This window comes from Cervus elaphus, chromosome 25, assembly GCF_910594005.1.
Source record: "Cervus elaphus chromosome 25, mCerEla1.1, whole genome shotgun sequence".
NCBI lineage: Eukaryota > Metazoa > Chordata > Mammalia > Artiodactyla > Cervidae > Cervus > Cervus elaphus.
In genome coordinates this window covers 58,688,929-58,705,458 of record NC_057839.1, presented here as the reverse complement: position 1 = coordinate 58,705,458, position 16,530 = coordinate 58,688,929, and the positions used below count along the sequence as shown (strand labels likewise).

At 45.3% G+C, this 16,530-nt stretch overlaps 1 protein-coding gene across 1 annotated transcript in view; it reads right to left on the bottom strand.

The window, feature by feature from the left end:
* Nucleotides 1-16,303, bottom strand: part of ANKH (ANKH inorganic pyrophosphate transport regulator) — a 162,022-nt gene extending 145,719 nt beyond the window's left edge. Inside the window, exon 1 of the mRNA XM_043887771.1 lies at nucleotides 15,806-16,303. Within this exon, the coding sequence (XP_043743706.1) occupies nucleotides 15,806-15,901 (96 nt within the window). The 5' untranslated portion in view covers nucleotides 15,902-16,303. The remainder of the gene's footprint in view (nucleotides 1-15,805) is intronic.
* Between the last annotated feature and the right edge of the window lie 227 nt (nucleotides 16,304-16,530).

The window sequence follows — 16,530 nt, the reverse complement described above, 5'->3', positions numbered from 1 at the left end:
TATTCCAATGCCAAATATTCAGAAGTGTTTCTGAATTTTCCAATCATTGTTTCCTTTAAGGCAAATGGCTGAGAAATGACTGTATTACAATAAAGCATTTTTACGTTGTGAAGGAAAAAAATGAATACTCATAGTATGTGCATTTAGGTAAAAATGCAAAAAGCTCCCATTTAGGGATAACATGATGGAGCTGCCCCTTTGAGAGCAAGGGCAGGAGAGAGAGAGACAAACAGCAGCAATGTGATCCGGATACTATTTATCGCCGTTCCCACCGTTATGCATAACTTGTCTTCTCTCTCAGGCAAGCAAGTCTGAAACATGTCACTAAATCCAGTCATCAATGAATTAACACGACTGAGATGGAACTCATTCTCTTCATTCCAAACCAGCTCTTTTAAAGTTGAGTAACATCACCATCGGCTTCACCTTCTCCTAGCCCACCCGATCGGCGGTCAAGGCCGTTTGACTCTAGACATCATGTCTCTTGTAGCCCTCCCTCCCTGCCCCGGCCCTGCTCCAGGTCATCCGCTTCTGTCTGTCTGGTGGGGGCCACCAGAGCATCTCGATTGGTTTCCCCGTCTCTGTTCTCACCTCCGTCTCATTCATTAGCCACACTGGAACCAAAGCCACCTTTCAAACAGGCAAATCCAAGCAAACCACACCCCCACTGAGAACCCTTCAAAATTCCCCACTGCCCTAACCATCAAGGCAGAACTTCTTACCCTGACTGAGTGGGTCCTCCCCCATCTGGGTTCCGCTCACCTTGCCACCCGCCCTCCTGCCTGCTCCTGGCTTGTCCCGTGTCCCAGTCATATCAAGCATCTGCCATTTTTCACCTGGAATTCTCTTGCTTTCCAGAAGCAAGATCTCTAGATCTCTGGTCTCAGCTTGACCTGACACTTACGGTCCTGGGGTAAACACCCTATTCTTCTTCTATCTCAGACTTGATCACATCCTTTGATAGGGGCCTGCCTGTCTGCTTGCCTTTCTGGGTTAATTATTGCACCTGCAAGGGCTGAGTCAGTCTTTTTCCTATTTCATCTTTAGTGACTAGCACCGGACCTGCCACATCGCAGGTGTTCAAGAAACACCTGTTGAAGGAACACATTCATGAAGACACCCTTGCCCACTGTGTCCCATATTATCCATTAACAGTGAAATGATGCTCCATTTAATAGTGAAAACACTCCAAAATTACGTACTAAGCACCTAAGAAAGAGGGTGACAACTTTCAACTCATTAAGCAGCCCCCATACTTGGTTTCAAACCTCTTGGTTTGTTACTGCCAGAAAGTGAAAGTTGCTCAGTCGTGTTTGACTCTTTGATTCTCCAGGCCAGAATACTGGAGTGGGTAGTTGTTTCCTTCTCCAGGGGAGCTTCCTGACCCAGGAATCAAACCAGGGTCTCCTGCATTGCAGGTGGATTCTTTACCATCTGAGCCACCAGGGAAGCCTTTTGAAAAAGGCTTGGTCCTGTTTGTATGTCTAGATTAGAGAAGCAGTCAGTGGTCCCTGTAACCACCCTCCCCCAAATCTGTGCCAAACAACCACCTATGATTAAGAGCAAATGGAAATTTAACCTATCATTTCAAAAAGCACATTACCTAAGTCTTAGTAACTCAACTAAAACAAACAAACAAAAAAGTATTACTGAGTAGATGCAGCCATAAACATCTTTCCCCCAAAGTGGGGGAACCCAGCAGAAATATTGCTGACACACATGTTGTAAAAGCCAAGTATTTCCAGCATCTGTCCTCTAGCATACTTCTGCTTGCCCCTAACTGGCCCTAGTTTAACAAGTCCCCTTAAGGCAAGGCACAGATTCAATACAAGGGAAGAAAGGTCAGCTCTAGTCAAGGATGGGTGAAAATAAACAGGCGTAGCAGCAGCCTGCCTGGCATAAAGCCCTAGCATATTGCTTTACATATTTTTCAAAGCTCTTCATATTTTTCAAAGCTCTTCTGTGTCCAGTGTCTGGGTGGTCTACATTTTCAAAAGAAGGGATAGAAACCCTCTACACCCATTTAACAACTGGGAAAACTGAAGGCCCCAGAAGTCAAGGCCTTTGCTCAAGGTCACAGAGCTGGGGGGCGGGGGGGGGGGGCGGGGTGGTGCACAGACGGAGGAGGTCATGTGCAGGGGGCCTGGCAGAAGTGGAAGTTCTTTCCCTCAGCCATGCTGAGGTGAGCTTGCAGCGCTTCTAGAAACTACAGAGGAGAAACCACAGGAATCCAGTGCATCTCTCAATCAGCTTGAACCATCTCCCTTGGTCCACGCGGCCCCTTTTCTCCAAAGTGGGCTCTAAATAGCAAGGTGATTGGGTTAAAGGAAGAAGTCACAGCCAAGGAGAGTAGAAAAGAGAAGAGGACCTTTTATCTTCCCTTTCCCCTAAATATCACTAGCTTCGCCCTTCCTTAGAACACAGGCAACTCCAAACATTCTCATCTGAGACTCCAGGCATGAGCCACCGGTCAGAGGAGCCTGGCGGCTCTGCAGAGGCTCAATGACCCGGCACAGCTATTCAATCTTTTCGTCTTTAAAGTGGGGGTGGGGACACCCCCACAGTACACGCCAGGTGTCTCAGGCAGGACCTGACACCTTGGAAGATGGGTTACTTTTCCTTCCCTCTCCCATGAATTCACACAAGAAGTTTGGGAAGCACACTTCTTGAGCATCACTGGATTCATTAAAAAAAAAGAAAAAGAAAAAAAAAAGCCCTTTTCTCTGCCTTGAAACCTGCAGGGACAGGCATCTTCCCAGACATAGAAGAGTCAAACCAACTCACTCCCTCTTCCTTCCCGGGCTCATGTCCAGCCCCAAGCGGGCGCGTAGTTGGACTTTCCTGGTGGCTCAGACAGTAAAGAATCTGCCTGACATGTGGGAGACCCAGGTTCGATCCCAGGGTCGGGAAGTTTCTGTAGAGAAAGAAATGGCAACCTGCTCCAGTCTTCCTGCCTGGAGAATTCCATGGAGAGACGAGCCTGGTGGGCTACAGTCCCTGGGGTGGCAAAGAGTTGGACACGATTAAGCAACTACCTCTTTCACTTTGGGCAGTGAATGTATTGATACATGCTCCCTGGAAAGAATGTATGGCCTGCAAGAATTTAAAAGTATTACATGATGAAACACTGCATTGATCTCTTGGCATTTAAACCATGCTTTTCATACAAGAAGTCACTTGAAGGAGTTCAGTACCACGTGGCTTTGAGAGAACTAGAACACCGATTCTAATATTGAGGTGGGAGTGCCCACTCAGGCTGGGTCCGCATCCAATGGGCGACTGCAGGAGAAACCGGGTCAACTGGGACAGCCGTGCGGGGTCACACACAGGGGAAGCCTTGGGAAGGGGCACCAGCCCACAGGCATTTCTAGTGTTAATCCAAAGAGATAATCGGAAACACAGATTCCTGAGCAAACATGTTTCAGAGCACTGTTCGTAACAGAACGGAACAGAAATCCAGCTGCAGAGGGTCAGTTAATTTGGGAATAGCGTATCCTTGTGAAAGAATGCCATTTGAGATGAATACTGAAAACTCAAGGGAAACTTGCCTCTGAGGTAAAATGGAAAAAGGCTGCAATTTTGTTTTAGAATATACAGACAGAAAAGAAATGAGAAGGGCAAGCACTAAGATAATAAACAGCACTAGTTCTAGGTGCTGGGGGGAGATGCGTCTAGACACTATGGTATATATTTTTATTTTCTTCTCTAAGAAGAAAAGTGAAAGTGTTAGTTGCTCAGTCATGTCTGACTCTTTGCGACCCCATGGACTGCCGGGCTCCTCTGTCCATGGGATTTTCCAGGCAAGAACACTGGAGTGGGTTGCCATTCCCTTCTCCAGGGGATCTTCCTCACCCAGGGATTGAACCCGGGTCTCCTGCACTGTAGGCAGATTCTTTACCTTCTGAGCTATCAGAGAAGCCCTTTCTTTTCTATACTTTTATTTTCCTTCTTTATACAATGACTACAACTAGAATAAAACTAATAAACTTTTTTTTTTTTTTAAAGAGAGGCCCTCTTCAAAAGCCATTGGCTTTCCGAGCAGCTTATGCAGTTCATGAAAATTTTAAAATTTTGATAAAATATACATAACATAAAATTTATTATGTTCACCATTTAAAGTAGCATTCCCCAACTTCTCTGGCACCAGGGCCTGGTTTTGTGGAAGACAATTTTTTCCACAGACGGGGTCGGGGGGGGGGGATGGTTTGGGAATGATTCAAGTGCATTATATTTATTGTCACTTTATTTCTATTATTCTTACATCAGCTCCACCTCAGATCATCAGGCATTAAGATCTCGAAGGCTGAGGATCCCTGATTTAGAAGTGTACAGTTCAGTGGAATTAGGTACATTCACAGTATTGTGTAACCGTCACCACCATCCATCTTCAGAACTTTGTCTCCAAACTGAAACTCTGTACCCATTACACAATAGCTCGAATTCCTCCCTCCCTTAAGCCCTAGTAACTGCTATTCCACCCTCTGCCTCTATGATGTAAGACTGTCTGAGGTACTGCATACAGGTAGAGGCATCCACATACACAAAAGCATGTCCTTTTGTGTCTGGCTTATGTCACATAGCATCAAAGTTCATCCATGCTGTTGCATACATCGTGATTTCATTTCTGTTTTAGGACTGGAAAGAGTCCATCGTATGTACGTACCACCTTTCATTTTATGATGCCAGCTTTCTAAGCAGACTTTAATTTTGAAGCATATCTGAAAATCAAAATGATCATATAACTGACGGGTGTACACTCATTGAAGAATTAAAAGCACCAAACAGTACCAAATAAGGAGAAAAGTTATTTCACACGGAAAGTCAAATTGTCCACCTGCCTTACACCCACTGAAATCCACAAGATTGAGCCCTTTTTTGCAGCAGGCAAGAGTAACAGGGCTACCGTCTGTAATAGCAATGAGAGGTCTCAAACTCAGTTATCTGGGACCGAAGGCATGCGTGTCGCTTTGTCCGAGCAATTAAAAAGGCTCCCACAGCACCTGGAACAGCAGCTGGCCCCTGGGAGAGGGGGCACCAGAAACCTCCCTATCTTGACTGGTGTGTGTGCGTTTAGTTGCCTAGTTGTGCACAACTCTGTGCGACGCTTTAGACTGAAGCCCAACAGGCTCCCCTGTCCGTGGGATTTTTCAGGCAAGCATGCTCGAGCAGGTTGCCATATTCTTTTCCGGGGGATCTTCCTGAGCCGGGGATCGAACTCACATCTCCTGGGTCTCCTGCATTGCAGGCGGACTCTTCACCCACTGAGCCATCAGGGTGTGGGTTATATACGGGTATACATTTGTCATCGCTCAAAACTCATGGACCTGTTCACGTAAGATCTGTACATTTCACTGCATATAAATGGAAAAAGGAAAGAAAAACAGCCTCCTCCCCTGAAAGAGGACATATGAAGCCTGAAAGCAATTAATCATGAATTTTAGAAAAACAAAAACGGTTCTGCATCTCAGCCACCAATCGCTCGGGGCCCTACAGTGGATCTTTGGAACTAAGTCCAGGCTCCTAAAACACTGGCTCATCCAGGGAAGCCTGGTAAACACTTGGGCCAAACTGCCAACAGCGCCAGGGAGCCTCCCTGGGTTTGGTAAGCAGCCCAAGAGGTGTGAGGTGCAGGTGGTGTTGACACGCAAAGATGTGAGGCTCAGTGTGGGAGGCCAGGAGGTCCACCCTGACCTCACGTGGGACTCCAGGTGATGCAACCCTACAAAGGAAACGGGAGGGGGTGGAACCATAACTGTCCCAAGAAAAAACAAGCTCCCTGGGAGAGCTCCAGGGAAACAACTGAATGTGAGTCTAAAGCAGAGCAGAGACCTCTGACTCCCTGTTTGGGATCAAGCAGGTGGCAAGGGGTCTTTTCAGTTGCTTCTGCATTGGACTTGGCTAGGATCCTGAAGAGGTAGCAGCTACCACTCTCTTATGAAGCATGGTTATTTGTTACCCTCCTCTGTGCTGTCTGTCATTATAAAATGTCAAGTTTAGGCCACACGTCGTGGGAGGCAGCTGTGTCCCAGCCACGGTGAATTTCCTGCCAAACCATTTAAAGCACTCAGATGACTTTCTTTCTCTTTTTTTGTAATCTGCTATTTTAGATTCTCCACATCACCATTCCCCTGTATTAAAATGCACAACCCGGTGGCCAGCAGATCTTGGGGTTGTTCACAGAGCAGCGGTCAACAGTATACATACTTCTTATCATCCTAAAGACACCTCGGAGAACACTAAACAGCCACACCTATGCCAATTGGCAAATGAAAAAAAAATGACTCAGAAACTTCCCTAGACTTAATGGTATATTTCTTAAAAAAAAAAATGACAAAAAACTGAGCAGGGATGCTGACAAGCTTATTGATGTGGGTTCATTATTATTTGGCTTCCCCTGGGCAGCTCAGTGGTAAAGAATCTACCTGCAATACAGAAACTGCAAAAGGCATGGGTTCAATCCCTGGGTCAGGAAGATCCCCTGGAGGAGGGAATGGCTACCCACTCCAGTATTCTTGCCTGGAGAATCCCATGGACAGAGGAGCCTGGTGGGCTACATTCCATAGGGTTGCAAAGAGTTGGACACGATTGAAGCGACTTAGCCCACACGCATTATTCTTTAGTTAAGAAAATCAGGAGTGACCGGCTCTCACCATGTAAATGCTTATGCTGGACCACAATCCTGAAAGTTCCCCCACCCAAACCAACCCTTCCTGGGTGCCTCACAAGGTAAGTTACCTTTACTTCTCACATCCCGGGAAGATCACGGCCACAGAGACAACGCCTGTCCCTCTCATCTTGGCTCAGTTAGCTCCTTTAATCTGCTGGTACACATTCTGCGTTCCAGCCATTTAGTTCCAGTTGCACGCCCTGAGGAGTCTCAGCCTCACCTTTCTAGTCATCCTTGAAAGTTCTCAGCCAGAGTCCTACTTTTGCTGTTCACTTCCTCCCAGCCTGGAGTCAGAGGTCCCCAGGGCCAGCCGCAGTCCCCATCCAGGTGGGATGAAAACGGCTGCCGTCCACCCAGCCCCTTATCCACCCCCAGCTTGGGGACAGAGATGCGGACTCACTTCGGTAAGAGGGCTGCACATTCATACTGACAAACCCACCTACAGGAAGACAGCCTTGCAACAGTGCCGGGCGTCAGTCTCACGGAAAGCCTTGCCAATCTTGTGATATGAAAACCCCATGAAAAATGTAAAAGCCGGCTAGACCCTGTGAGCTGTAACTGAGACCAAAAGATACTCCCCCAGTAGAAACGAAGCTGGTCCATCTGCCCTGGGGACCACATGGCATTTCCTGGACCAGATGTACACGCTCATTATCTAGTGGAATCAATACCACCTTTGCCCTGACAAATAAGTAAGTTATTTCCCTTCCCAAGATGGACTTGGAAAACATTTTTGGCATGGAGAAGCAACTATATAGAACCAGAAAGTTGTGAGGCAGAAATCATCAGCTGACTTGAGATAACTGCAGTCTTGGTCATTACAAGCGCATTTGCTCTCAGCATTGTGAATGGTACTTGGTTGTTGGCATTGCAGCTGAATGACCCCCAAACCATAGAAACAGCAAAAATAAAACAGAGGGACTTGCCAGAGGGTCCAGGGGTTAAACTCCGATCTTCCAGTGAAAGGGGCATAGGTTTGATCCCTGGTTAGGGAACTAAGGGGGTCTTCCAGGTGGTGCGAGTGGTAAAGAACCCACGTGCCAATGCAGAAGATACATGAGATGTGGGTTTGATTGATCCCGGGGTCAGGAAGATCCCTTGGAGCATGCAAGCTACTCCACTATTTTTGCCTGGAAAATTCCATGGACAGAGGAGCCTGGCGGGCTACAGACCATGGGGTTGCAAAGAGTTGGACATGACTGACTGACACATGCATGCAGGAACTAAGATCCCAAATGCCACAAGGGATCATCCCAATGACCAAAAATATGTATTGAAAACAAAACAAAAACCAGGCACAAAACCTGGGGTTTATACGGCTTGATGTGAAGTCCACCAGTTTCCCTGTCCTGTGACTTCTGTTCTTCTCTCTATGGTGGTTTAGTCACTAAGTCGTGTCCAACTCTTGTGACCCGTGGACTGTAGCCTGCCAGGCTCCTCTGTCCACGGGATTCTCACCTCTATAGACAGGTGGTATCCACTTTGAGGACAGGAGGGTTTGGAGAGAAGGAGGCAGGGGAGACAAGCTGTGAAAACTACCTCTTTACGGCTTACTATTTCATCGCCAAGACCACACACTCATTGTATGCTGCTTTGAGTGCTGAATACCTTGCTTCACCTTATCACAAACTGCAGTGTGCAATGAGGCATCATGCTCTGTGATGCTCTGACTGCAAAAGTGTTTCCAGTATGTTTTCTCAACTAGGACCTGATTTGGGAGCAGGGGCTGTGTCAAATGCTTCTCTTATTCAAATGTCACCTACCTGACACTGACTCTAGAATCTCTCTAGAAGAGAAACAAAATTAGGCCAGGACAGGAGGGCTAGTGTCACAAAGTATATATGCTTTTTTTTCCCCCAAGGGAGGCCTCCAAAATTATATATTCTTCATTTTTTTCATGGACTTCTAATGGATTTGAGTTTCTAGGGTCCAGAGCAGATCCAAAGCAGAAAATGAAAAAGCAAGTATTCAACATGTATTTGCTATTTTCATTCATTATTATCTTATTAGTTTTATTTTATCTGGCCAAACAGATAAATTATTATTTATATTTTATTTATTTTAATAATAAAATATTATTTTATTTTACTGCAGTAACAAGTAATCACTTGGGTGTCAAACTGCCTGGCACTGAGCAGAACACATTTCTTCCTCAGTGAGACCATCTTCATCTTTTTTCTCTTTCAAATATCCACAGCAAAGCCGTCCTTAACATTTTAAGTGTCATGGCATAGGTCTTTGTGACCTCATGAACTGTAGCCCTCCAGGCTCTTCTGTCCATGAGATTCTCCAGGCAAGAATACAGGAGGGGGTGGCCCTACTCTCCTCCAGGGGGTCTTCCCCACCCAGGAATCAAACCAGTGTCTCTTAGGTTTCCAGCATTAGCAGGAGGGTTCTTTACCAATAGTGCCACCTTTAAGTGTCAATAAAATAAAATATTATTTTATTTAAACTGGCCAAACTCTTTGTTAAGTATTTTGAATATCACCTGTCAGTGGATACCTTGTCAGCTGATTGCCTTGCACAACATTCACAAGCCACCAGAAAGACGTTCTTTGTGATTTGCATATAGTATTTATTTAATATGGCAGAAAAATGTGCAACATAGCTTTCCAGCAATAACAATCTCATGCTACAGAAAGAAAACCAGCGATCTGCATTTTAAGGGATAAGCTTCGATTATCATGAAAATGCACTCACAGAGAGATAGCTCATATCCAGAAAATGCAGCATTATGGCAACACCGCATCAACTAATAAAGTTACAGGTGCTAAAAAAATTACCGAGTTGATTTTTTAAAATGTAGACATGACCCAAGTCACTCTGGTATAAGTTTAACAAGTGTATTTATTCTGACTTACACAGGACATTAAAGGAATGACTTTCCACATATGACGTCTCGCCTCTCATCCCAACATAACCTACCCCAATTGCCCCAGATCAGACAAGGGAGAGTGAAAAGACACGGAAACCAATTACTGGCCACAAATATGAAACTGGGCTTGTCACATCAAAAAAGTGAAATGGTACCATAAATGGTATTATTTGGTATACTTTTAAAACTGCTTTTAAAGAATTTGATGTATTACTAGAGAAAGATTTAGATACTGTCTTGACGCATGAAGTGTTAGATTACCTTCTGCAGGAAGAAGTGTTCTGACAAAGTAGTAATTAGGTTGCTCATCAAACCACCCCAATAAATAAATGAGTAAAGAAACGAACCACAAGATTATATCTTTGAGGTCCTAGAAATAATCTACTTACCTAAGTACAATGAAAGAGAGGTACTGTAAATGCAAATACATCAGTACATCTAAAGAAAACTGGGAAAACACAGTGGAGAAGTAACTGTCAATTGAACTAAGGAGGGCCACAGTGTCCTTGACTAAATACAGACTGCCAGTGACCTCATTTTCTATGTATGGATGAGAAACTGAAATAGGCATCAAATTATGCCAGGCATAAAGCCCAAGGCAATCAGAGAAAACACATTATCTACCTATTACACAAAGATGTCCACTAAGTTTACACTGGAAAAAGCAAACAAAAAAACCTCAGCATTTAAATAGGAGAATACACAGCAAGGGAAATTATGCATGTTCATACAATCACAAATTATGCTGCTATTTAAAACCACAGTTAAATACTTTAAGTGATATGGGGAAAATACCTGTGTGTTCAGTGAAACATATATACATATATATGTATATATATCTCCTTAATCATGTAAAAAAAAAAGGCAGGAGATATCTAAAATATTAAAGGGGTTTTTCTTCACAGTAGCTTTAGAGGTAATCTACATTTCCCCCAATTTTTTTTAACATGTAACCAAACTTTGGGGGCTTCCCAGGTGGCACAGTGGTGAAGAATCCACCTACCAATGCAGGAAATGCAAGAGATTGGGTCAATCCTTGGGTCAGGAAGATCACCTGGAGAAAGAAATGGCAACCCACTCCGGTATTCTTCCCTGGAAAATCCCATGGACAGAGGAGCCTGGTGGGCTAGAGTCCATGGGTTCGAAAAGAGTGGAACACGGCTGAGCCCACAAGCAAACCGAACATTAAATGGCATATGTTACTTTAATAATTCGAAAACAGAAATGTTGTTTTGATATTTAGTCCATGAGGACAGAACAGACTGAAGGCGGAAAAAAGTCTCTCACCTACAGTCACTTAGAAACTCATTCTGGGATCACCTTTTCTGTCTGTCAGTACTTTGGAAAGTGAAACATGCAATGGCCACTTCTGTTATTACTGAGGGCAAGCTCTCCCTGGGGATATCTCTTTCATCACTTAACGACCTTAGATGAAGTGGGTAGTACCATGTACAACATTCACTTAAAAAACATTCCCATACCTCCTGGAGACCTTTTTAAAATTGGGTTGGGCTGGAGTTAATTTCTCTACTAGTAGACAAGGGGAATATTTATTAAGCTACTTTTCTGGGGCTTCTCTCTCTCTCTCTTTTTTTCCATTTTGTGATGTTAGTAATTTGAAACCCTCTTATACCATGGAAACCTAACTAAAGGTTTCACAAGTAAGAAAGGGGGCTGGGTGAAACATTCCTGTCACACATCTTACTCTAGTAATTAACAATTCATATGCAAAACTCTTCGCTCACAGATAACTTGGGTCTTTCATGTACCATATTGGTCCCAACCAAATTGATTGATTCACTCAGGGTTATCTGAAATAACCTGCAGTAACAAGTAATCACTTGGGTGTCAAACTGCCTGGCACTGAGCAGAACACATTTCTTCCTCAGTGAGACCATCTTCATCTTTTTTCTCTTTCAAATATCCACAGCAAAGCCGTCCTTAACATTTTAAGTGTCATGGCATAGGTCTTTGTGACCTCATGAACTGTAGCCCTCCAGGCTCTTCTGTCCATGAGATTCTCCAGGCAAGAATACAGGAGGGGGTGGCCCTACTCTCCTCCAGGGGGTCTTCCCCACCCAGGAATCAAACCAGTGTCTCTTAGGTTTCCAGCATTAGCAGGAGGGTTCTTTACCAATAGTGCCACCTTTAAGTGTCAATAGATACCTTAAAAAATAAATTACTGATTTAGTCTACATAATTTGGTGAACTTGGCTTTTAAGGAATTCAAGGACGTTGTATCAAGTTTGATTTTAAACAGAAATCACAGCCCTCTGAATACAGTGACATCAAATGGACATTTGCAGACACTTCTGAAGAAATACATCGTTCAAAACTTATCTCTGCATCTTCCTTCTTTCCTGAGCAATCTGTACCGCTCGAATCATAAAGACCAAGTGATTTCTGCACAATTTGGGGCAATATCAGTTGTTTCTTACCTTTTCCCCTCACTTTTAACCAAAGGCTATGCTGATCTCGTTAAAGTAAGATACAGAGTTGATTTAATTAATGATCTAGATAATTGAGCCTTTCTTACATGACCCTGTTGGTCACAATCTCCTTTTCCTGAAAGACCTTGTTATGACCATCCTACATCTGTTGAGTCTTTTAAAATTCAAAATACGACAGCTAAGATTACATCTAAACCAAATCTGGGACTTAGAAAAGCCAGAACTTGCTTCTAAATTTCTAAGAAAACTCCTGGGGTGGCTCTCAGTGCATAAGCAGAGACCAGAATGGCTCAGGGCCAGGGAGATACGGTTTGAACGCTGAGTCTGCCCCGCACTGCCTGTGTGAACTTATGCCTTAACACGCCTGGGCCTCTGATTCCTTTCTCACATATAACACGTGCTGAGACGTTACAAATACAAATGAAGTGCTCGATGAACGGAAATAATGAATCCTTTTGAGTCTTAATCTGTAAAAATATAGGTAAAATGATAATTTCACATATAGTACAATTTTCAGTGTTCGACACACCTAAAGGGTTCTACAAACATTATTTTAGTTTCTGCAATAAAGGATGTGTTATCTTTCTTTCTTTCTTCTTCTTCTTCCTTTTCGCACACTGCATGGCATGTGGGATCTTAGTTCCCTGACCGGGGGTCAAACCCTTGTCCCCTGCATTGGAATCTCAGAGTCTTAACCACTGGACCGTCAGGGAAGTCCATTTTTTTCTATGATGCCTATGCTTAATATTAAGAAGCAGGTCATTCTACTCCATATAGCCTGTTTTGTTTCAGTGTAGAATTCAACACGTGCCCCGTCCTCCAAATTACTGCCACCATCAAAACCAAAAAGTGTGATGCGAGATTTTGTTAGAATAAATATTCCATAATATTCGGGTTTCTTCCTTGGTTGACCTTAACAGTACAGGAAAAGATATACAAAACAGATAATGTCCACGGAAAACCATCAGGAGGCCCTGGATGGACTGTCACAGGCTTTTTCACAGCGCCTTCCCCCCCAACACTAACAGCCCTGAGATGACTATAATAACTTCACACGGTCACATGGGCAGCTTATTCAAATTTCACTGGAATCTTGCTTATAGCTGGATTTTCATTTTAAAAGTTCTGTCCACATTTTCTAAAGAAACCACAAACGGAGATGTTTATGAACAGAAAAACCTTCACCTAAGAAACATTTAAAATGATTTCAGTATCCTTTCGTTCTTGAGACTTAAAAGCTAATGAGATATTATAGAAATTGGAAAAAAAAAAAAGCTAATGAGATGCTTTATTTCTGAATTTTGGGTTTCTTCATCCTCTCGAAAGCTTGTGTACCAGGGGCTGTTTCGACCTCTGGACACCCATGTCACCTGCCTACTTGAGGAATAGTAAATTACTGAAATGTGAATCACTGTTCACCCAGAGCAAGGTGTAACACACCTGCCTGCTTGGAAAGAAGGTAGAAACCTACATGCGTCCATCCGTCTAGAGAACTAGATAAGCCTCCATGTAAGAGCTGCATACTTTCAGAAGTCTAAAGTAGACGCATATTTGCATATAATGGGATCATTTTTCCTCCTCTTTATTGTGCCTCAAAGCAGTTGGGCTAAAATGTTGTTTTGTTCAGGACCCACCTAAGACCCAGTCACTCTTTAGCTCACACTGTTAATCTTCCCCTTCAGTTTTACAATAAGAAAAAGTCAGTTTTGTTCTTTGCACACTGCCCTATTTTGTCAAATTATCATCTGATGCCAGAAGGCAAAGCAAGGTTTTGGAAACATATCAATTTCTTCCCTCCATCTCTCTACTCTCAACTTTGATAAACTGTCTCTACCACCAGGCAGCCTGTAACCTCATAAATACACTGGCACTTAAGGGATAAGGGCTTCAAAAAAAAAAACAAAAAAACACTTGTTGATAAAACTTGCTTCTGTAAAACAAGATGACTCTTTTAGCACTTTGCTTATGTCACCTACAAGAGGAGTTTAGCGTCTCAAGGATGAGTTTCAATTAGACCCACTAGGATAGACTGATTGTATGGCTTCTTTCATGTCTAGCCTCCCTTTTATGACCTCAGGGAGGCGCCTTTCTTTACAGTAAAGTAAAATTCTTAATTATATCACCTTGCATTAAATCAAGGCAAATGTGAGGCAACACTGTGGTATGTTTCAGGCCGTTTAATTATGGCAAAGAATACTCATTTCTCCCAGTTATCCCTATAACACACACACACACACACACACACACACACTACAGTTCAGGAAGAAGGGATCAGTTGAGCAACCTCAGAGCCTTTAGGGCAGCTCTGAGAAGATAAGAAAATAGTAAAAGGTTAAGGTGAACACATAGAACTTAAGTCGTGTAAAATGTGCAATGTAATAAGTTCAGGCCTAAAAACCTTTCCAAAGATTAAAGGAAATGCCCAAAGTCACCAGTCAATTATGCAAGAAGGGGAGGGGAGGGGGGGAGGTGGAGCCTTTGGGGGACCCTGGGGAGGTGCTGGCAGAGCAAAGTGGCAACAGAAAAGACATAATATTTCATCAAAAGAACTAAGCTGGTTTCCTAGCTAGACAGAGGTCTCCAGAGGCTTTGCTACTTCGTGAACACTTGTCCGCAATAAAATTCCAAGTAAAAAAGTAGCTTTTAAGGTGGGCTAAGCATTCTGGTAGCTAAACAGTTGCATCAGTCAAAAGTTCTGAGCACAGAGAGACAAAGGAAGCAGATACTCACCAAAAGGAGGAGTCAAATGTATCCCCTTTTGAAAAACTATTTTAGTTTTTTTTCTTTTTTAACTAAAGGTGCATCTAAATAGATGCTTTTTCTACACAAACATCCTTTCAAGTCTGTTGACTTAAAGGAAAAGAAATACGGTAGGACAATGGCAGGTGCTGCTCAATCACTCCCTGGGGCCATTCGGACACCTGCCCATCAAGGTGACAGGCGCTGCCCCCTCCCAACACTCTTTCCCAGCCTTAAAAATGCAACCGCATCCCGCAAGAGGCCTGCGAAAACGGTCCCCACCGGCGGAGTGGGAAGTGCCAAGCACCAAAGCCCCGCTGCTGGAGTCTGCAGCGCTCGATTTGCAATGACGCCACATGGAGAGAAATGGGGGAAAACAGGAAAAAGAAACAAGGATGAGAAGGCAACAAACAAAAATGTGCGCCCCTTCTTTGGTGATCCAAGACGGAAAAAAAAAAAAAAAAAGAAGAAGAAAGAAAGAAACCCAAAACTAGAGATGGTCAATGGTTAGCTTATCAGAACACATTTGGGACAGCTCTAATCCATACACAAGCTTTAAAAAAAAAAAAAAAAAAGTAGTAGTACCTGGGAAATCAACTTGAACACATTCTAATGCAAAATTCCCCCCATCATCACCATCACCACAAACTCGGGATAAATAAAATCGCCGGCACTCAAGCTATTAGAAACATTTTACTCACAAACCAGAGGTTTACATAATCACAAATTACATAATACTCCTTCCGTGCACGAAAAACCTTTCTATAGGTGAAGCTCCAAGCCCTCCGGGCTTTTCATGTTTTCCAGCGAGAGCTGGAAAAGTCTGCTGAATAATTGGGGGGAGGAGGGAGGGGGAATGGAATGCCGGAAAGTCATCTTTGACAAGCTGTCAACCCCACCAAATGTTCTAGGATTTTAAAAAGAGCCTCGCGGAGCAGGTGACTCGCCTCTGTCCCCATCCACTAAATGCCCGGGCATCTGAGGCCAAGGCAGGGGAGCAAGGAGCTGGGCGCGGGGTGCAGAGTGCGGGGCGCCGCTGCCCAGTGCGGGGGTGAGGGGGTGGCCGGGGCTTACCTGCTCCCCGAAGTCGATGGCTATGTTGGTGATACCCAGGGGCACCAGGAACCGGATCAGGGGCCAGTAGTGCGTGAGCGCCGGGAATTTCACCATAGTCCCCGCCGTGGGCTGACCCCACACACATCTGCCGCCGCGAGGGGACTGTGCCGGGAGGCGCGGGCCGGGCGGGGGCGCGGGAGGACGCGGAGGCCGGGTCCGGAGGGGCCTCGGGGCGGCGGCGGTGGCGGCGGCTCCTCCTCGCGGCTGCGGCGCCCTCTCTCCAAGCGCGGCTGCTCTAGCAGGAGATCCTCAAGCTCAAGTCCATCCCTGCTGCCCTCCCACACAACAAAGATCTGCCGGGAAAAAAAAGAGGAGGGACAGCAGCGGCGGCGGCGGCGGCGGCGGCGGCGGCGGCGGCGGGAGGCTCTGCTGACAGCGGCTCCATTATAAGCGCTCTGGGCCCGGAAATAAATAACCGCGCGCACGAGGCGCTGCCGCCGCCGCCGCCGCCGCCGCCGCGCGGAGGAAATCAGGGGCGGGCGCGGAGGCGCGGACACGGCCGGCGGCCCCGGGGGCGGAGGGGCGGGCGGCGAACTGGGGATGGGGCCGGGCCGGGCCGGGCCGGGCCGGGGCGGGCGGGCGGCGCCCTCCTTCCCGGCGCCGCCGTCTGCGCGCCGCTCGGCCGCGGGGGGCGCTGCGCACGCACGGGCCGCGCGGTGCCCCGGACGCGGCGTGGGGGCGGC